The following is a 22,273-nucleotide window of genomic DNA, read 5'->3' as shown; positions in this document are numbered from 1 at the left end:
GAATGGGATGGGGCTGTGTGCATGTGTATGTGTGGAGTGAGAACTGGGAGCCTTTAGCCCCTCCTTGGTCCCCCTAAGAGATGGATGGGCTCCTCTCCAAGGGAAGAGGCAAGGCCTCTGCCCAGCTACCGGGAAGGGGCTTCTGATCCTATGTCAGCATGGAAGGAGCTGGGACTTGAGGGCCCATCTCAGCCTCCCAGACCAAATGCCTGACAGTGGCCTCTATTCCTGGAGCAGAGCCCCACACCAGGCTCTGAGGAGTGGGTGCTTCAGCACCGTGGGTCCTGTCTCTGGGAACTCTGAATGACTCTCTGTGTGTCAGGCAGGGTGGGTGTCACACTGCCCCCATTTTATGACTCAGGACACATGTGGCCAAGAAGCAGGGAAGTGAGCCCAGCCATCCACTGGCGCCCCATCCGCATGTGCCGGACTCACCGTAGGAAGAGGCGGAGAAGACGAAGGGCTGGCGGCAGTTGATGCAAACGTTGCCCAGGTTGTTTAGCAACGGGTTGTTGGTGGAACAGCGGTAGCACAAGGGCACCAATTCCTACAGAAAACACAAGCACCACAGACTGGGCTTGGCCGCCCGGAGGAAAGGCCACCAGCTGGGTGGGGAGGGGGCACTGGGCCTGGGGCTCTGTGCTCTGTGAAGCAGAGTAAGGACCTACAGAGACACCGGGCGCCTGTCACTTGGGGCTCGCTGTCCCGAATGCCTCCTTCACAGGCAGGGCTCAGCAGCACTGCTCTGGCAGCAATGACAATAACCATGGCCACGTTTACTGGCCACTTACCATGCTCCAGGTACTGTGCTAAGCACGTCACCTGCGCTGGCTCATACATCCTCACAGCCACCTATGGGAAAGCTATTATGCACGTTCCCGTTGGATAGAGGAGGAAACCGAGGCTGAGGAGAATTGAGACATAGCTAAGAAAAGGTGGAGCTGGGATCTGAAGTCATGTGCGTCTGATGCCAAATCTCTGCTCTGAGCCTGAAGGAGGAAACTGTGAAAGGTAGTACCTGGTTGGGTCAGAGGAAAGAAGGCTGGGGCACAGACTGGGCTGCGGTACATGGGTGGGTTTACGGAACAGAACCGCGTTATTAAGTGGACAGCAATAACCTGGTTTCAGAAGGAAGGTGGGCTAGGGCAGGGGCTCCTAGGATGAGGTGAAGGCAGAGCCACCTGGGCATGGAGGTGTGGAGAGAGGCTAGGGGTGGAGCAGCGTGGGCTGGGCCACAGCAGGCACGGAGCCTTGGGAGGGCCAGGAAGCAGAGGAGGGCAGGGCTGTGGACTCAGGGGGACTGGGGGCTGTAGCTGGAGCATAAAAAGGGGCTGTGGGTGGTGCTGAGTAAAGAACAGAGGAGGCAGAGGGGGAGGGGGAGGATGTTGGCAAGCCAGGGCTTACGCAGGGGAGGGGGCACAGAGCCCTGAGAGCATAGCAGCCGTCTTTCAGGTCAGGCAAGGAAGCATCAGGAGACATCCAAAGAGGCTGGCAATAAGGAGGAGCCCCCAGTCCAAGGGGGCCGTGTCCTCACCTCGCTGTCATGGAAGGGCTTGGAGCGGATGGTCAGGCTGCCCAGCTCGATGGACTTCTGGAACCTGGCGGGGATCTGCAGTCCCTGCAGCTTGTCATACGCATGCCGGGCCAGTTTGTAGGCGCCCAGGGCCTTGCTTTGCTTGGCTAGAGTGAAGAGCGTGTTCCTGCCGAGGACAGGGTTAAGGACAGCAAAGGCCACACTGGGCCCGAGAGCTGGCAGCGCCTATCCTCGTGCTGAGCCCGTGCTGGAACACAGCTTGTGCTGGGGCCAGGAGGGCATGGGCAGGAGCCTGAGGAGTGCTTTGTTCATTTGTGGGATGTGAGTGTATTTCTCGGAAATCAAGGCTCAGGGATTTTTTTCAGAGGCAAAGACAGTGCAGTTTCCATTAATATTTTAACCTTGCTTAGCTTCTCTAGGCCTGCTGATGGCTCATCTTGTACCCTGACCAGGACAAAATGACTCTCCCCACCTAGCCCAGCCTGCCAGCCAGGGCCTAGAATGCCTGGCACCAAGTGCCCTTCTGCTCCAGCTCTGCCAGATAGCGAGCCTGGTCCCAGACTGCCGGGGAGCCGCCCGCAGCTCTAGCTCACGGAGCACTTCGCTCTGCTTGTGCTTCCGCAAGGGTCACAGCCATTTCTCAGTGGCGGCTCTCCTGCTGAGGCCTCCCTCTGAGCTCCTCAGTCTGAGGCTGACAAGCCTTTGTGTTCCATCTCAGGTCACCTCAAACGCTGGCTGTGCCCAGGCCCAGCCTGCCCCTCGTCCCCACCCGACCTGCAAATGCCCTTCCCCACTTCCCCTTGGCAAGCCCCCGCTCACCATTGAGGCCCAAGTCCCACGCCTCCACCCCGTTCTCCTTCCCCTGAGGACCCTGCTCCCCACATCCCCAGTATGGAGGTGAATTTCCTTGTCTGTGTCTCCACTCTGACTCCTCAAAGTCAAGGAGCCATTTCCGGGTCCCCAGTAGACAGCATAGGGTGAAGTTCAGGGCAGTGGTTCAATCAAACTCTGCTGACTTGAATGGAACTTGCGGGAAAGGTTGGGTGCAGGTGCTGAGGCCCCAGCAGGTGTGGCCTTGGACACTCCTTTGCAGGGGTCTCAGTCAGTGAAGGGATGGCTTGATTTGGGGGAGTTTCCTCTGAAATGTAAATGATGGGCCTGGGACCTTTTAGAGACACCACCAATTAGAACTTCTGAGCCCTCTCCTGGGAGGCCTTTTTCTTTACTGAAAATAAGGTCGGGTTGGGGCTGGGAAGGGGCTGAGAGAATACTGAGATTTTGAAGAGGACAGGGGATAATTATGACCTTCATGATTTGGAGGACCATAAAGATTCTAGTCATTTCCTGGTCGTTTCTGGCAGCATAGGCCCTCAGCCCCTTCTCAGCTTAGAGTCCCTCTGTGGCCTTCACCAGCCAGAGAAGGAAAGAGCCACTGCCTCTGCAGCCTAGCTGCCTAGGGCAGGCGTCATCTCCTCCCACATACCACATCACTTCACCGCCGTGCCTTTCCATGAGCTGGGTACTCTGCTGGAATATCTACTCTACCGTCTTCCTGGTTACCTCAGCCTGCAAGATGGATGTCACATCTTCAAGGCATCCTTCCCTGGCCACGGCCCCAGCCTGAAGTGCATTCCACCCTTGAACACAGCACACATCCCACTGAACCAGGCCCAGGTACTTGTCACCTCTCCCACTAGACAGCAGCTCTGTCACCTACTGCCTGGATAGGTACTTGGGGCACAGTGGGTACTCCAGCCACCTGGGCTGAACAAATGCTCCCCACCCACCTCTCCAGAGAAGATTCCAAGCCCAAAGGCCTGGCACTTCCTACATTTCAGTCATGCCCTCATTTGTGGGTTCCGGGAGGGCGTGGACAGTGTGCTGGCTGGACACCCAGTGCTGGGTCTAGCCCAGAGAGCCCTGAAAACCAATCTCGTCTTGGCACTAGCCCCTCGGCCTTCTTGGCTGAGCCTCTTCTACAGCAAACAGCAGCAGCGGGTAAGCTCTCTCTCTTCCCTGAGGGCTGCTGGAGAGAGGGAAGGCTCTGCCAGCAAAGTGCTCTGGAAAGAACTTCTCGGGGCCATTAGACAGGAGGGGTGGGACAGAGAGTGGGGGCAAGAGAAAGGATACACTTTAGAGATGCCCAAGGGGGTGTCCTTGGTCAGGCTGTGCAGCAGGAACCTGGAGATGTTGAAGAGGGTTTCGGGAAGATGGAAACTGAACGGCTCCTCCTGCGGTGAGAAAAGCAAACGGGGGTTGAATTCTTCAACTGAGCCGCTGCTGGGCCAGGCCGAAAGGCAGCCGCCAATAACTCCAAGACACTTCGGTAAATGAGCAGATCTGCTTAATGAGCACCTACTGTACAGCGAGCGGGTGCTTTATAGCCACTGTCTCATGTGGTCTTTAGCACAGTCCTGTGAGGGACCCATTTTTATCCTCACTACACTGATGAGCAAACCGAGGCCCAGACAGATGATCTGCCCAAGTCATGCGGCTGGAAAGGGGCAGAGCTGGGATTCAAACCCAGGTCTGATTCCAAAGCCCACGCATGGCTTTCTTCTGAGTGGCACTGCTTCGGGGATTGGTCATGATTCCACTTCCCTGAGCTCAGGTTGTCTCCAATTAGCTCTAAAAGAGAAGACCTCTGTGCCACTTGGGACACGACCACTCTATAAACCTGTCTTTAAAGAGAGGCAGTTAACCCTTTATAGCATGAAATCACACGCCTCTTCTCTGCTCTCGAACAGCGGCCTGCCCGTTCGATGCCCACCAAACACACACATGCAGTGGAGCCCCGCAGCGCTCATCCCTGTGCCCAACACCTGGCAGAGGCCCTAACAGCCGAGACGCTCAACACTTGTTAGTCGAATGAATGGAACAGGTCTTCTGTGCCCAGAGGCTGCCAGGAGCTCAGCACAGCAGACCACAGGGAATTTTCTATCTGAAAGGGTCCATAAAAGGTTAAGAAGACTATTTTGAAGTAATCTGGCACAATGCGTGCAAACTGAAACTGCTTTAGACGACAGTGCTTAAATCAGGCCAGCTACGCCTCCCTCTCAAGCACTTAAATGGTAATAAACTGACATTTTCTGAAAGGTCTTGCTAGACCAATCCTCGTCACCTAGCCACCAGGGCTTGGCCCTAATTGGTCTAAATTCACTAGGACTCACTTTACACTACACCTCAGTTCAGAGCCCAGCATTTTCTCTTTAGTTCTCACTTAAATGTCTAGAGCCTCTGTTAGTTCCAAGAACCCAAGAAAACCTGAAGCTGTATCCTTTTCTGGGTGACAGCCAGGGAGAAGCCTGCCTCTGGTTACACTGTGCTAGGTGTGGAGGCTAAGAAACGTCCCACAAAGAACAGGGTGGGGGAGGAGGCCCCTCGGGATGAGTACCTGTCCTCTGGGAAGGAGGCCATTGTCTCAGGAAAGCTCAGCTGCTTCCCTCTCCAGTCTGCTCTGACTCAGAGCTGCTCTGCTGGGCCCTGAGGCCAAACCCTAAAATACCACCCACCTTTGCACATGCTGTGACCTCTGCCAGGAATGTCCTTCCTTCTCTTCACTTGCCCCATTCTTACGGCTCTCCTTCCTCTTGGCTTAGGGGGTCACCTCCTCCAGGAAGTCTTCTTAGGCCTCTAAGCTTTCCCCTTGAGGGAACTGTACTGCAACTGCTTATGATTAGACTATGAGCTTCTCAGGGGCAGGGACAATGTCTTGTTCACCACTGTGTCCCATCACACGGCAGGCATTTGTTGAATTAAGGAATGGCCCAAAGAAGCAGCCTTAGCTGCCATGAACGGCCAGGGCTCCCAGCTGGTGTGAAGCTGTCACAAGCTCAACAGCTGCACGGAGGTCCTGGAGCAGAGCTCAGGTGTTACAGAGAGGAGGCCCCCCCCCCACCCCCAGCCCACATCCCCAGGTGCAGAGGAGGAAGAAGATGAGGAGAGGAACAGCTGGGTTCCAATGTGGCTCAGGCAAGTTGAGATTGAGCTTGGGCCCTGACTTTCAAGCTTAAGTTGTTTGGGGTCTTTTTTGGGGTGGCTTATTTCCAGGTGAGCTGAGGGGCCCCGAAAGGACTGTAAGGAAAGATGAGGTCCCTTGAGACCACTGACCCCAGTGTGGGTTAGAGATGTGACGCAGGATTATGGATAGCTCAGGCACAGCCTATCAGAGGAGTCTTTCTTGCCAGACTTTCCCCAGAGGCAAATAATGTGCTGAGAGTTCAGCACAAACCGGAGGGGGGCGGGGGCAAAGAGGTGCCCAGGTGGAAGGCCGGTCCTTAGAAATGGTCAAAGAACTATGAATTGCTCAACCTGGGAGAGCAGGCCAATGAGAAACTTTTGAAGCCTCTGTGCAGGGCAGTAGGAGAAGCTGACATTCACCTAGGGTCACTCTGTGCCAGGTACTCTTTCAAGTGCTTTCCTAATATTAGTTCATTTAATCCTCACAACAACCCCATAAGTTAGGTTCTATTATTACCCCCCCCCCCATTTTATAAAGAAGGAAGCAGAAGCACAGAGGAAAGCAAGCGGCTTGCCCAAGGTCACACAGTGGGGCTGGGCGTAAGGCCAGTGGTCTGCTTCTCAGTCAGAGTGGAGGGGCAGGGAGAGACTAAGGGCACTAGCTGTGGAGCCAGGCTGTCTGGGTTCATGTCCTGGGATGCCTCTGTCCAGCATCTCAGTTTCATCTCTAAAATGGGGGTGATAGTACTTCACAGTGCAGCTGAAAGGCTTTGATTTAGTTGATACGATGAAGCCCTCAGCACATTGCCTGGTATGTAGTAAGTGCTCAGTACAGGTTGGTTACTGATATTATCCTCCAGGCTGATCAGCACAGGATAAGCTCACGTTGTAGGAGCTTAATCAACATTTGTTGAGTGACTGAGGATATGCAAAATGAGCAAGCTGATGACAACCTGTTACCTGTCCCCCATTGTCAGGAGGTAGATTTAAAATGGTTTAATCAAAAGAATCAAGGAATGACTAAAAATAACCATTTAGGTCTTTGGAGATCAAGCCAACCCTCCTATTTTACAGAGAAGGAAACTGAGGGCCACAGAGAGGGAGTAAATTGCTCAACATCACACAGCAAGCCAGTGAGTGGCAGGGCCAGGGAGGGCCTCAGGCCTCTGGTTAGAGCTGGACCTTCACCCATCTAGAAGAGAGAGCCCCACAGAATGCTCACCCCTGATCATTTTAGAGGCAGCCATTTGTCTGGCTAACCCGGAGTCAGCCTGAGTCACCCACACCTGAAGCAAGCAACGAGAAAGGCCCACCCACTCTGGCTTGCTAATTCAGAAGCTCACAGCTTGCTACATGTCAAACAAGTAGCTAATCAAAGAAAATCAAATTTCCAGACTTTGTCTCGCAGGAGGAGAGCAGGATTTCTCGGAAGGTCACCCTGCCTGGTGGGTTTACTTTCCACCCAGAGGTCTGCTGCTGTTTAAGACATGCCCAGTGCCCCTAGCTCAGCAGACAGCTCCCTCACCAGGCACCCATCTCCTGGCCACCTTACCGTGTACCGCTGGATGGCATGGTAGCCGTGGTACAGCTCCGCCAAGTGCTGGAAGTGGTGGAACTTGCTAAGCATCGCATCCTTCTGGGCAGGATCTGTGGTGCGCAGTGAGAGGGCAGGAGGGCAGGAGGGAGAAGACACGTCAAACAGTGTCTAGAAGGACAGGCTAGGGAATGGCACTGTTGCCGGTGTCAGTTCTCTCTCTACACCAGACCTACGCTAGGGAGGGCGGCAAAGGGGTGAAGTGAATGGCAAAGGTGCTGTGCTTAGGAGCACGGGCCATCCCGAGACAAGTCAAGTCTCAGCTTGTCAGAACACATGGTCAGGAAAAGTCTGAGGATGCTTCCTGCAGGTTCTCCCAGATCCCACACTACACACTACAAGGTCATTCCTCTGGGAGAGCACCAGCTGGAGCAAGAAGGTGAACACTGGCAGCCAGGCATACCAGAGAGGCCTGGCGGGGAGGGTGGGCAGGCGTCAACTTTATTCATGCTCACCGTAAGCCTCTTTCTGCTGTGCCGTGGCTCATCAAAAGTGCAGACCACTGGCCAAAACAGAAACATGTCACCCTACACCTGGACTTGACATTTAGCAAACTATAACCATGGCTTCTGTGAGGCTCGCAGCAGACTTAGAAAGGAAGCCGGGCAAGGTTACCCCCCATGCTACAGACAGGCGTGGAGGTTAGGAAGGAACTGTGACTTGTTACAAGTCACCTCGCTGCCTCCAATTCCAGTGTTTTCCCATCCTGCATGTTGGCCTTGGTCCAGTAAAGACATCTCCCTGTCTCCACCACCACTTCTAGAATTCCCTTAGAGCATCGTGGGAAGTCTCATGAAAGAAAGCAACTTCGAAACCATTTTTCTGCCTGGGATGAGTGAGAATCTGGAGTGTGTTATTGTAAAGTGATCTCTTTTTCATCTTTTCATTAAATTTTTTTTTTTAAATGCAGAGCTCACTCAGGTCCAGTTATGGGCTCCCAGGTAGCAGGGGAGAGATATGTTCTGAATTAACAACACAGGGCAGGCCTTCCAATCTGCAGCCCCAGGAGGGCTCTCATCTCATCCCTAAGCTTACGGGCAAACTGGAAAAAGATGACACACCAGATTACGCCGCTTCAAGGCAGGGTTATGGACAATACACCCAATAAACAAGCCCAGGGCTTTAATTAAAACGTCCCAGCTTTCTCGATGTTTATCTTGGTGCCAGAGTAGCCCCGGCTGGTGTTTGCTTACCTTGAGCTATATCGAGGCACTGCATGGACAGCATCCAGTAATAATAGGCAGCATCATTAAACCTGCTCTCGACCACGGCGTTGTGTGTGAGCTGCTCCAGCACCCTGACTGCTTCCCCCTGCCGCCCAGCCTTGTGGAACGCTGGAGGGGCACAAAAGCACAGGCAGTTGGGGGAGTTGGAGGGAATTCTATGTGGCTCGCAAGGGGCTGCTTTCCGGAGAAATAGGACACTTGTCAGAGCATCTGTGGCACTTCGTTGCTGGGATGCGCCTCTCAGGCCGAAGGCTATAAATAACTGAGGCTACATCCTGAAAAAACTACAGTGAGATATGCTCCTTTTTGGCTGGAAAAAGGCAACCCACTTTGGAAAGGCATGGCAGCAAGAAAAACCTGAGGTGCAAATCGCAGGGCAAAGTCTGAGGGCGAAACAGTGAGGTTTTGCCCCCACACCATTCCAGGGCAAAGCCTTGTGATTCCTGAGGTGACATAACAGAACCTGACATTTTCTTTTTTTTTAAAGAAATTTTATTGGGGAACAGTGTTTTTCCAAGACCCATCAGCTCCAAGTCAAGTAGTTGTCCTTCAATCTAGATGTGGAGGGTGCAGCTCCGTGGCCCATGAGGGAATCAAACCAGCAACCTTGGTGTTATGAGCACTGTGCTCTAACCACCTGAGCTAACGGGCCGCCTCAGGACCTGAATTTTTTAAGTTGTGCTCTGCAAGGTGGAGGTAAAGTGGCATGCTCAAGGTCACAGAACTGAGCCCAACTCAAATCCTCAGTCGGTCAACTGAGTTATTTTGATGGCAATCTTGAAAAAATTTTTGGCTTGGCTCTAGCAACCATACATTTGTGAAAACAAGCAAAAAAAAAAATCTCAATCATTTCTACACCCATTTAAGAGAAATTTCCTGTACCTACTATGTGTCAGACCCTTGGAATGTTGGGGCTGCCAGGCAAGCTCTTCTAGCTGTGACATTTGCCCACATGTGAGCACTCAGCTCAGATCCAAATCTTCAGCTTTAGAAAAGGAAAAGGTCTGGCCTTTGTTGCATTCTCATCTCCAATCTCTTGTCTGAGTACCAAGTTACTATGGCGATAGATTCTTGGAAGGGCAGACACAGACAGATGGATAGGTTGATATGTTTTGCCCAAACATGCAGATACTTCAACAACTGGGTGCTCTGGAAACGCTGAAGCAGTAGTGAGCACGCTGTCCTTCAAAGGGGGCTCTGAGCTGAGGAACTCCGACAGGGAGACATTTGTTCCAAAACATGTCCAGAGTGGCAACTGCTGCCATACAGACATGTAAATGAGATGCTACAGAATATGACACACCCAACTCCAACTGGAAGAATTCCTAAAGGGGCAGCAACACCTAAGCGGAAGAATCAGGTTCCCTAGCCAGTCAGATCCTGGTCCATTTCGGGCTCTGTCACTGTCTGGCTTTGCGGCTTTGCAGGGCACAGTTAGCCTCCGTGTCACCGCAGGGCTGCTGCAGAGATTTAAGATTAACTACATGTAGTGAAGGGCCCAGCCAGTGCCTGACACAGAGAAGGCAGTCACGTTTTTAAATTATTATTACCATTAAAGCTCTATACACCCTTTCACTCCTATTTCACTCCTATGCCAACCAAACGTGGTGTGCGGCCCCCTTTACCAGGGGAAATGCCAAGGAGCAGAGGACACCCCAGTTATCTGAGCCAGAAAGAGAATCCAAGTTTCTATTCATGGTGGAGGAAAGTGGCAGGTGAGACAGTGCTAGACACTGTAGGAGTCCTCTCACTTTGTCCTCACCCCGCCTTGGCTCAAATTCCCTCTCTGCCACTTCCTTGCTGTGGGGCTTCAGGCAAAATCCCTTTCCCTCTTCCAATGTCAGTTTTCTCATCTACAAAATGGTACCTACATCTTAGGGCTGTTGTGAGGGTTAAATGGAAGGATATTTGTGTGCACAGCGCTTTGCTCGGAGAGGAGATAGGACCTGCCTAAGGTGAGTGATGCATCCAGGTGTGTCTGACTCCAAAGCCTACGTTCTTTCCACTGCCTCCCCAGTCTCTCACTACTAAACACATCACATCCCCAGATAAAGTCATCCTTCCTAGGGTCTACACTGGGAGGGGCTCAGCAGCCGTCCTGCAATGTGTGTCTGGGCAGGGCTTGCTCCTACCCCTTCTGCCTGGTGCCAGTCTGTGTGGCCTACCTTTCTGGGCTTCCTCAAAACGATCGTTCTCTGCCAGCCACTGAGCGTAGGGAACGTAGATGTCATCCTTAAACTCGGGATGCTTCTCGCCCAGAGCAAAGGCCTGGAGGAAGGAGCAAATGCATTCATAATAAAGCAGCCCCCGCAGCCCCCATGAAAACATGGCACTTGGCTGAATCCATTAGGGATGTCATATTTTGCCAGCCTGACAACTCAGAGGGGGAGAGTGCCTCCCCTCCACCACCCCCAGAAACGCAAAAACAAATCAGCTCTTTGAAAACAAAAGGCAATTAACAGCAATATGCAAGCAACTGGATTCACTAACAACACAGGCTGTTTCTGGACCATAGAAGCGGCACAGAATCGGAAACATTTTATTTTGAGGGTTTGCGTGGGCTCCTGCGGCGCTGCACACAGATTTCTTTTAATTGCAGGCGACACCTAAGGAAACAGAACTGACATTATCATCATCCTGTGTATTAGCTGTCAAAGATGACGGTGGGTTGGTGGCGCTGTATGGGACCCAGCGACTGCTTATCTAAGCCCCAGAACCACCTGTCAGGCCAGGAGAATCGGAAATGAATCACGGCGGACAGTATGTGGCAACGAGAGAAAGCTTGCCTGATATACAGCCTGGATTGAGTGGTTTCAAGATGTTCTAATTTATGCTGCTTGAGAAAGCTCCTGATAAATTTATCTTGAGAAGCCATTATTGCCTCTGTCTCTAACCCCACCTTTTCTCATCAGTGACCTTGTCACCTCACCAAATGGAGCAGCTCAAAGGTCAGACAGGAGTCAGATATGTCATACCCAGAAAAGTCCTCGCTTTGGCTCTGTAAACTAGACCGTGGTGGGCAGGTGAGGTGGGGTAAGGACTTAGGGCTCAGCCTCTAATCCTCTTGGGGCTGAATTTCAATCCAGGGCACAGATAGCCAGTGTGTTATCTGTGAGTTCAAGCCACAGAAGGGGCAACAAATAGCTGCTTCTGCAGCCTCACCTCAGCCATCTTTCCTGCTGGCCTGGCTAATTCTTCTTACCTGTTCCTCAGGCCAGAGGAGGCTAGATCTGGGGGTGGGCGGGGGTGGGGGGTGGCAGGTAGGCAAGAAGGAGGAGTAGGAGCCTGACCCCTGAAATGGCTCTGGCAGCCTGTACCTGGCATTTTCTGACAAAACGCCACCCAGCAGACTTTAAATGTCACACAGGTGTGTCTCCACGTCAGAGATGCATCAGCCTATGGTGCTAGCCAGAGGCAGCTCAGACCAACAGCAAGTACTGGATGCCTTCACATTAATTCTCACATCCCCGGTCTCTATCACAGCACTGGCACAGAGCCAGCAGTCCATAGAGCTTTTCTGAAATGAATGAATGAACGAACGAACAAAGGGAAAGCTGGTACCAGAGGCCCTCCAGGATACTCTAGCTCAGAGAATTCAAGGTTAAGTCTCCTGACCTGCCAGGGCTATGTTCATTCCCACAATGAGGGCATCTGCCCTCCATCCAAACCCCAAAAAGCCCCCTGTGGCCCAGGGCATGCTCTACCCTCACCTCATCCCAGCGCTGGGTCTCCACGTGCAGCTGAATCAAGGACTTCAGGTCACCAATCTTCAGGTAGGTCTCAGCCGCATAGCCAGGGTTATCCAACTTCTTAAAATAGTGAGCGCACAACAGCAGCGGCTCCCGCTCGGCCTTGTCCAGCTTACGGGCAATGTCGATTAACCTGGAGAAGCAAGCGCACAGGGAGGAGATGGCCTCCTGGAAGGAGCCTGATGGAAGAAAGCAGCGTGGGCTCCTGGGGCTTCTCGAGGGCAGGCTCTGTATCGATTCACGCCGATGTCCCCAGTGCTCAATATGGTGCCACAGCCCCTGGAGCTCGAGGGGGGTTATTAAATGAGTGAATACACACTCTGGAAACTGCCCAGTGACTGGGAGAGGTTGCCTTCTAAAGGACACTGTCCCCCCCCCCNGGAGCTCGAGGGGGGTTATTAAATGAGTGAATACACACTCTGGAAACTGCCCAGTGACTGGGAGAGGTTGCCTTCTAAAGGACACTGTCCCCCCCGCCACCACCACCACCTCACGTGCCTTCCACAGGAGTTACTAATCTATCCAGCAGGATCTGGGGAGAGAATTGAACATCTGCTGATCACCTGCTGCACCAAGCACAGCACCATGAGCATTCACATGAGCGGGCTCATTGAATCTCCACCACCATGTTTTATTCCCATTTTACAACTGAGAAGACTCCAGGCTAACTTGGAAGGTAAAGCAACCCACCTGACTCTGCAGCCAGGAAGTGGCAGAGTGCTCTTCCCACCATGGTTTGGGGGATTCTCATGAGAAAGAAGAGGCAGAGGCATGACAATTCTTCAGTGAGGCGGCCTCTAGAGGAAGGGGCACGTGTGGGGCCTGATCTGGGCTCTGCAAGAAAGGCCTGCAGGAAATCCTGACTGGGCCTCCCCTCCTGGCCAAGGTGCTAACCACGGGTGGGGGGCCACAGAGACCGCTGGCTCACCACTTCTCCCCAGGGGTGACCGGCTCTCCCACTCCTTGTGGGGACATGGGGGCTGAATGGAACATGCTTGTTCCCTCTGGTCAGGGCAGGGTTTGGAGTAAAACCAGCTCTCCCAGGAGAGAGGGGTCCTACCCAGCTTGCTTTTTGTGAGAAAGGAAGGGGAAGCAGCTGTAACCGATCCCTGTCTCAGAGACAGGCAAGCTCAGGGAGGCTTGTCAATCCGTACTTAGAATAATAATGGCATCTAAAAATAACGCTTCTCAGCAGAGAAACGACACGTTTTTAGGGAAAGGTGGCACAGGCAACCCCTTAGAGCCCCCTCAGCCCCACCCATCAAACCAAATGTCCCTGGAGAAGAGACATTTTTACAGCCTGGAAAAGGGCAAAACATGCTGAATGTCTCTTTCCTGAAATAGTTAAGTCTCTCCTCAAGGTAACCTGATACATGTCAGTTGCAAAAGAAAGAGACATGAAAAACTAGAGGAGAGAGCGGGACTTAAGCCTGCCTGGTTCTCCTATACCACTCCTTTTGTGAAAAGAATAAACCGGGGGGCAAAATCTGTGCCTCTTTCTTAAAGAAACTTTATTCTTGGACACACACGCCAACCATATGGTGGGCTCACGGGAGTGACTTAGTCATTAGCCAGCCCCTCTCGCTACCCAAGTCCTGTCTGGGCCACCACTAGCTGTGGACCACAGGACAACCAACAGCCTTTAGGACTCAGACTGAGCTGACCTCAGGAGCTGCTCCCTCACCTGCTCTCTAACAGCTGTGGCAGCTTACGCACATATATGCACATGTGCGTGCGCTCTCTCACACACACACTCACACACACACACACACACACGTGCGCACACACATACATGTGTATGAGCATGAAGCCCACTTTCCCTGACCTCCCGCTGGAGGTTCGCTGTCTAAGAGTCCCAACACTGAATCCATCCTCTGTCCGGCAGCCCCACCCAAGCCTGCTCTGCTTCTGTCCCTGCCTTAGCGAGTGGCATTACTGCCACCAGGCCCAGAACTCAGGACCAGCCTGCAACCCGTTCGCCTGGCCCCACCGGGACGACCCCGTTCCGTTGGGTCCCGTCAGTTCTGCCTCCTCCATGTCTCACTCATTCCCTTAGCCACCATATTTCTCCCCGGTCTGCGGCACTGCCACACATCCGGTCTCCCTTCCTCTCGTTTTCACCTCCGTTCTACACCCACAGCCTAAGTGGGCTTCCGACAGCACAGCCCTGACCAGGGATCCTCGCTACCTACTGACAAACCTAAATGCCTGCTTGGCACCCGAGGCCCTCCCGGTGCGACCTGCTCAGACCCCCTGCCCGCAGCCAGCTGTCCTTCAACCTCCCCCGCCTACAGCTTTTACTCCAGCCACAGCCAGTTCAGCTTCTGCTGCTCTTCTGGCCTGCATGTCCTGCCCCTTCCTACCATCTCTGCCTCTTAAAACGCATCAAGGCCTTTCATGTGAAGACTACCTTCTAGAAGACATCTATGGTTCCTCCCGTGAGAATTTACATCCCCTTTCCTGCTGTGCCAGAAATTTTTCTTGCTCTTTTCCAGTTCCTCCCATTATAGGTGTTATGGGCATTGACGTCGGCCAGATGGGATTGAAGCTCAGCTTCACGACTTCCCAGCTATTTTGCTTTGTGTGACCACTTGGTCCTTGAGCCTTGGTTTCCTCATGTGGAAGATGGATACGGAAACACCCATGCTTAGGGCGTGTGTGTGTGTGGGGGGGACCAAACGCCTGCAAGGTACCGCAGTGCCTGGCTCATAGGGAGGGCTCAGGGAATGGCAGCGCCAACGCCTGGGTGTCTCTCCCTCCTCACTGCCTGCCACCCTTTCCCCCAGGAATTCGTTAAGCTCCTCAAAGGCAGCAAATGCCTCATTCAATCTCTGTGTCTCTCAAAAACCTGGTTACTACCACATTCGAATTAGTTATTTAGAGAAACACTATTTTTTTTCCTTGTCAGTCAAAGCGAAGAGCTGACATGACATGATATGCCGCCAAATGCTTTGTGGGGCTGGGACTAAAACCTACGTGTCAACCCAGCCATGGTCGCCGCTGATCTCTATGGCCTTGACATGCTCTCCTGCTGAGATGTACATCTCCACAGCAGCTTTGGGCTCGTTGATATTTCTAGCCCAGTCAGCCTGTTTGGTGATTAGCATCTTTGTTTCTTTGGGGTCTCCAGATCCAAGGAAATCCTGAGGAAGCACAACAAACAAAAACACTCCGAATTAGAACTTCCTGCTGCCAGCATTACGTCAGGCTGCCGAAAGCTGGAGCAAAGAAAGGCTCCATTTGGCTGAAGCAGGCGATCAGGATGCTAGTGTGAGCCCATCCCTGCCTAGCTGACTGGGGGCAGTCCCAGGTGTCAGGGAGGAGTGCTCCTAGGCCGCCCACAGGTGCTCCTGGGAGTCCTGGGACAGTGTCAAGGACTGTGGGCCTCAATGCTTCCTGCCCTTCCCACTAACGGACATTTGTTCTTCAGCTAAACAACACTTTCCGGACTCTTCGCAGTACTGTACACAGACTGCAGTGGGGAGGGTTTATGATCAGGTCACTTCCTCTCTCTCTCTCTCTCATATAGTTTGATGTATGTGTGACTATTCCTATAGAGTGACTCTACAACCTGGTTGTACAATTTCAAATGCTCAGACCTACAATCGTTATTCAGATAAATAGGGATCATACCACATGCCTCAGAGTGAAGCTCAGCACGTGGTCCCTTCAACTTAGACAAAACGATTTACAGAGTCTAGGAGGGCCCCTTCTCTCCATCCCCACCACACTGGAAATACGACTCGCATCTGTTTTCTGATTCTATTCAAGTTCTGTTGCCTGAATTTAGAGCATCATCCCATTGGTTTTGCCCCCAGCTATCTGCCTAGGGCAGATAAAGAGCACAAATGTTTTTGGTTAATTACTTCTCAACTGGATAGTATCACACTGTCTGGACACCAGGTCTGCAGGAGTGGGGACAGCAGGAGGCCATGGGGGATCTGAGGTGGGGGAAGGGGCCTGGAGAGAAACCCTGAAGGAAGAGAGGCCTATGGATCCGGAGGCTCAGAGGTCAAGCCTCAGGGCCTATGTTCCTTCCACCGCCACAGGGGGCCTCCGAAGGGCCAGGCCCAGCTTCTCTGGGTTGGCCTTAGAATGCGTGAGAAATAGCTTCAGAAAATCACCTCTTTTCAGGATACAGTTACCCAGAATATATACGTGGGAGTTTGTCATAGTTGAGGCAGCTTTGGTGCTGACATTTTTAAAGGTGGGGCTTTTCAAAAGGGGAAATTGAGAGCGTTGAGAGCCCCGATCTGCATTACTGGTAAGAAGCGGTTTGTCTTAGGAATAATGTACCCTGCAGAGAGTGTGCTGTGTCAACCTCACAAAGTACAAAAAAAGCACTCCTTTCCCCATGATTAGCACTCATTTGTCAGGAAAGTGCAGTCAAGATATGCTAAAAACCTACTCGAACAATTAGCTCTCTCTTTTTTTTTTTTTCCATTTGCTTTCAGGGTAATTGTGTAGCCCCTAAAATAATACATTAGATTGGCCTAAGGCAACCAAGTATTTTAAGGGGAGGAAAGAACATCATCTACCCAAATATCCAATAAAAGACAGGCCCACCTCACTGGCCTTTGGTCCCTTCGGAGTTCACACAGGGAAAGGGGCTTGGAAAGCAGCTACTAACTCTCCGAAGATGGCTAGTTTGGGCCATTACAGACACAGTCTTTATTCTCAGCAGCTGCTATTAATACAACCCGTGCTCTTTATGCCAACGCAAAGCTGAAAGCTCTGCTAACCCGGTTGGTCAGATGAGGTTAGTAGCTGGGGAAAGCAGGCATCCTAAGAGATCAGAAATGTCCTTCAAAGTGAGTGCTCAGTGGGCAGTGGACTTGGGCGACCGTAGTGAGAAGGGTCAGAGACCAAAAGCGAGCCATAAAATTTGGGTCGTGAATGAGGAGACCAGCCAGACACACAGCTCACAGGCTTGAAGGAGCCTCCTCTAGCACAACAGTCCAGTTCCAGGAGCTCTGACTTAATTGAAGCTGAGTCTAAATGGTTTCTTCAAGGCTCAACAAACTGGGTTTTCAAAGGTTCTTTGGTTCCATGAAGCTAATTTACACATTATCTGGGGCCATGGCAAAGACTTTGCCCTAAAGTAGACAGAAAGAGGCCGTGCTGAGTGATGAATGAGACTAAACAGTGTTCTCATGCTTGGTGATTTTGATAAGGACATACTACATAAGAGTTAAGAGCATTATAATTCCCTTTATCACCATATAAACATGTCACTTATCCAGAAAGCATACAATTTATTTGTACGTGGGAATGTAATTTAAAAATTTTCTGAAAACCAGATTGAACCTTGGGAAGTAATTTTCAAATAAACAAAAACATGCCATGTTAATAAGTACTATGTCCCCCCAACCCTGACATAATGTGTATGTACACATTTTCTCAAACTATTGCGGGGAGGGGATTGAAACAGAACCAACCTTCTTGGAATTGTGATTAAAAAAAAAAAAAAAGTATAACTAAAAACAACCCCTAGGTATTTACCTTCATAGAGAGGCAGACCAGATAGAGGATGTAGATGGGCTGCATTTCTGTGTGGGAGACTGTGGGAGCACGAAGCCCACCCAAAGTGTGAGGAGGGGCCTCCGTGGAGGGGCAGGAGTGAGGCTGACCAGGGAGAGGTCTGAAGAACAGCCACTCTGTGGTCAGGCTTGGCCCCTCTCACTTTCCTAACCTTTCGACAGCTTGGTCTTTGTAAAGCTTGGCCTTTCTCATAATTTGGTGCAGTTCTCAGAACTAAGCTAAGCTGCAGCTATGTCACTCTGCAAGAGGGAAATGGAGGCTTAGCAAAGTCAAGAGCCTTTCCCCAAGTCACCCATAGGAAGGACCAGGGCTCACGGCCAAGGTGAGGTGTTGTCTGCTGCACCACAGACGCCTGCTGATAGGTTTCAGAGGTTCCAAAGAACAACCACAGCCAGCTCTCCTAAAGCCTAAATTCTACCCCTAGGATTCAGTTCCTTAGCCTAAGTTTTGGCCTCGGTTTAAATGTTGTTATTCCCCGGTCAGAATGGCTATCATCAATAAGTCAACAAACAACAAATGCTGGCGAGGTTGTGGGGAAAAGGGAACCCTGGTGCACTGTTGGTGGGACTGCAGACTGGTGCAGCCACTATGGAAATCAGTATGGAGGTATCTCGAAAAACTGGAAATGGAACTACCTTATGACCCAGCAATCCCACTCTTAGGTATCTATCCAGAGAAACCCAAGACATTAATCCGAAAAAATATATGCACCCCTATGTTCATTGTGGAGCTATTCACAATAGCTAAGACTTGGAAACAACCGAAATGCCCATCGGTAGATGACTGGATTAATAAACTATGGTACATTTACACAATGGAGTGTTACTCAGCTATAAAGAAGAAGGAAATAGTACCATTTGCAACAATATGGATGGAACTAGAGAACATTATGCTAAGTGAAATAAGTCAGCAGAGAAAGACAAATACCATATGATCTCACTTAAATGCGGATTCCAAAAAACTGAATAAATGAGAAATGTAAACAGAAATAGTCTCAGAGACACAGAGGAAAAACTGAGAGTTGTTAGTTGGGAGGGGGTGGGGATGAAGGAGAAGAGGAAGGGATGAGACACTACAAATTGGTAACTACAATATGGCCTCAGGGATGGAAAAGACAGTCTGGGGAATATAATCAATAATGTTGTAAATATTTTTTAGGGGGCCAGATGGACTCATGTCTTGTTAGGGAGACCACTTCATAGTCAGTGTAAAGGCCTGACCACGGCACTGTATATCTGAAGCTGATGTTGAATAATATTGTATGGCAACTATAATTATATATACATATAGTCACGGGATGTGGAGTAGAGTGTGGGAATGGAGTCAATGGAATTGTAATAGATAAGCATGATCTCGGGGGTGGGAGGGCAGTAGATGGGAAGGGGGGTTGTTTCTGTGTGAAAGGTGAAAAGGATAACTATTGCATTGTTCTGTACACCTGAAATTAACAATAAAAGTAAATAAATAAATAAATGTTGTTATTCCCAGAAAGAGACGCACTGATTTTGGTGTTATCAATATGAATTCAGTGTTAAATTGTGTATGCGTGTGCTGGGAGTGTACAGGGGCTATAAAAAAGTTAAAGAGGGCAAAGTGGAGGAACCTAAAGCACCCAGATCTGAGGGACGGAGTGAAGGAACCACCAAGGTGAGGAGACAGGCTGGGTACCAGGTGCTCGTCCAGGTACTGATGACCAGGAACTCCTGAGCCACATCACAGTGACCCAGACACAACCTTCAGCCCCAGGATCTCACAGATGGTGGAAAATAAAAGAGCCGCAGCCACCTTCAGGAATAGAAGAGCAGAAAAAAATGGGGAGGATTTTTCCCATCTTGAACTTGTGAGCTAGATAACTGACATTAATAGCCACTAATTGGTTGTGGCTGATGACTCATTTAGTAACATTCTGAAGCCTCTTCTGACACTGCCGGGAAAGGCAGGTTAACAGAAGCACCTCAGGTGGAAGGAAAGGCCTGGTTGTGCGACGGGCCCAAGGCTCTGTTCACCTTGCATCAGGCTCCACTGCAAGCTGTCCTGGGGGTTCTGTGCTCCTCAGTGGGACTCAGGCTCATATAAGCCATCATAGGCCTGCTCCAGGAAGATGTCCTTCATGTACCCATACGTGCTGGGGCCCTCCAAATACAAGGGGAGATCTCCACCATCACCCATGCTGATGGCTGGGAGCCACGTTGCACCCGCCCGGGTGATGGAAGGCACACTGTGCGAGGACCAGAGGGCAAGGACTCTGTCATGGCGTCTCCAAGACCCAGTGTGAAGCCGGTACCAGTCATAGAGTGGGCGCTTAGGAAACCTGGGCCAGAGTGAAGCACACTGTCCTCTATGAGGATGGCAGAATCACCCATGCCTGAGGACACGGATTCTTGGTGGCTTCTAACAAAGATTGGAGAGCATTTGTGGGAGACAGTCCTGCTGCCCTAAACCCTGAACACTTAACAAAGGGACTCTGCGGGTTCAGACTCACAGTCCATCCAGTTTTGTCACTGACAAAGGTCTGAACTGTCATGGTCTGTCCCTCTGATGTCACCCTGGAGGGTCAGTTTTAGGTCAGCCTCAACCAGTGGTAATCGCCGGCTCCTCTGCTTACTGGCTTGCCCTCCATTGCTGTTTTCTGTCTGTACCACCTCTTGGGGTAAACAACTCGGACACCACAGTGTCAGAACACTGCCCATGGATTCCACGGGGCGGCTCCCGCCAGGAAGTGGGGATGTTACCTTGGCATACTCAAACATGCAGAGGTCGGTGTACATGTCCAGTGCGACGTTCTCGTGCCCGCTCCTCTTGTACAGTTTGGCGGCCTCGTGGAACTTCCCCTGGTAGGAAAACACATCTGCCAGAAACAGGTCATTGTTGGTCTCTCCCCGCTTCTTCCTCTCCTGGAAAAATTAGAAGCACAGGAAATGGCCTCTGCAGCCGTGGCAGGAAGCAGCCTTTACAAAAGTTAGATGTTGCTATTTCAAGTGAAGCCCCTGGGCCTTCCTACTGGAACCTACACTTGGCTCCTGGGCTGTTGTGTCTCTCACCTAGGTTTCTGGTGGGAATGCTTGACAACAAAAGCTGATTTTTTCCCCAGATGAGTGAAGATCAAAAGAGATACAGCTTTTGTTTGTTTAATGGAAATTCCTCAGGGTGACTTTCTTGCATATTCTTCTAAGGAAACAACTGCATACTTAGGGTGGTGTGTACTGCCCACTTGTTGGCGCCCCCCCCCCCAGCTCCCAAGGTCTCTCAAGTCCCCAGGCCTGGTTTGGTGGGGTTGTAACTCACAATGACGGTAGACAAGGAGAAAGTTTCGGGTTTCTTCCCAATAAGAAGAACAAAATCAGATAATGGGCTTTACTATGTCCCTGTCTGTAAAGGGAAGGTGAGTGATGCCACACACTGAGCACCCAGTAGGCACCAAGTATATACTTGGACCCAAGGATGGGTTGTACTACCCAGGCATCACATTGAAGGAAGCTGAGACTCAAAAGAGGAGCAGGTGGAGGTCATACAGAGCTGGCATTTAGGCTCAGTCCAAGTCCAGATGCTCTTTGTACCACATAATACCACCTTCGGAAACAAGTGATGGTCCCCCAACACAGCTGCATGTGCATATACATGCACATGCGCGTGCACACACACACGTGTGCACACACACAGACATGTAGCAGTGCTGAGGATGAAGAGAAATAACTGGCATACTCCTTCCTCCTGTGTTAGGGAACATTCATTAGTCTATAGCTCAAGTATTTGTAAACACTCAATAGCACCCAATCTCTCATCCACAGCAGTTTCCTTCGATTGCTTTCTATCAAGTGTACCACAGTGGAGGAAGATGAGACGTTGAATCAAACTCCCAGACAAGCTGGTGAAAGTTTTAACAGCTGGAGGCAACATGCTTCCCCACTGACAGAAATGATTTAAAAAACAAAAAGAAACTACACATAGTTTAGGCTAATCAGCCAAATAAACTAATTCCTAATTGTAGAACATCAATTAAAATCTTGCAGTGCGATAAAGAAATAGGTTTCACTAGACATGGAACTTAGGCCATAATCCATTCTGGGCCACAGAATATCACCATGATCAAGGAAAACGATTTATGCATATTCAGTATGCATGAAGCCATCTGGGCGGATTATCTTCCAACTGTTACCAGTACAGTTACCTCTCACCTGTCAAAGGAGCCTAGTAAGGAACCTCGGTTCTTGGGAATAATGCCAAGTGCCTAGAAGCAAGCAACTAAGACCTCAGAGCAGCCCAAATGGGTCCTCACTTGAAGGCCCTTTACTCTTTTTCAAGAGACAATTCTTACAAGTTTACTTTAACCGGCTGCCAGCTCATAGCACAGAAGAGGCAGCAATGAAACAGAAACTCAGTAAGACCTGGTAAATGATGAGAGGTGGCCCTCAAAGAGGTCAGATACCTGTGCATAGAGAAAAATTATGTTCCACGGCTTCAGATTAAGACATCTAGATCCAGACCAGATGATTCACAAATGACACCCCTGATCATAAGTAGTACTGGGCATTACAGGTATATGGCTCTGAACAAACCATCATGCAGGTAAGCAAACAATGGGACACAGACACTCCTTATAATGGAGCTGGGAGAGAGGGAGAGAGAGAGAGAGAGAGAGAGAGAGAGAGAGAGAGAGAGAGAGAGAGAG

At 50.9% G+C, this 22,273-nt stretch overlaps 1 protein-coding gene across 1 annotated transcript in view; it reads right to left on the bottom strand.

The window, feature by feature from the left end:
• The window catches only part of IFT122 (intraflagellar transport 122), a 67,863-nt gene that overhangs the window by 3,458 nt on the left and 42,132 nt on the right, over window positions 1-22,273 (bottom strand). Inside the window, 9 exon segments of the mRNA XM_019646044.1 lie at window positions 436-547; window positions 1,535-1,700; window positions 3,665-3,765; window positions 7,047-7,141; window positions 8,282-8,422; window positions 10,480-10,582; window positions 12,025-12,196; window positions 15,040-15,206; window positions 20,337-20,498. Coding sequence (XP_019501589.1) covers window positions 436-547; window positions 1,535-1,700; window positions 3,665-3,765; window positions 7,047-7,141; window positions 8,282-8,422; window positions 10,480-10,582; window positions 12,025-12,196; window positions 15,040-15,206; window positions 20,337-20,498 — 1,219 coding nt within the window.

The sequence above is a fragment of the Hipposideros armiger genome, unplaced genomic scaffold (assembly GCF_001890085.2).
Source record: "Hipposideros armiger isolate ML-2016 unplaced genomic scaffold, ASM189008v1 scaffold_96, whole genome shotgun sequence".
Taxonomy (NCBI): domain Eukaryota; kingdom Metazoa; phylum Chordata; class Mammalia; order Chiroptera; family Hipposideridae; genus Hipposideros; species Hipposideros armiger.
The sequence above is the reverse complement of the archived record's forward strand: the minus strand, read 5'-3'. Positions and strand labels throughout refer to the sequence as shown.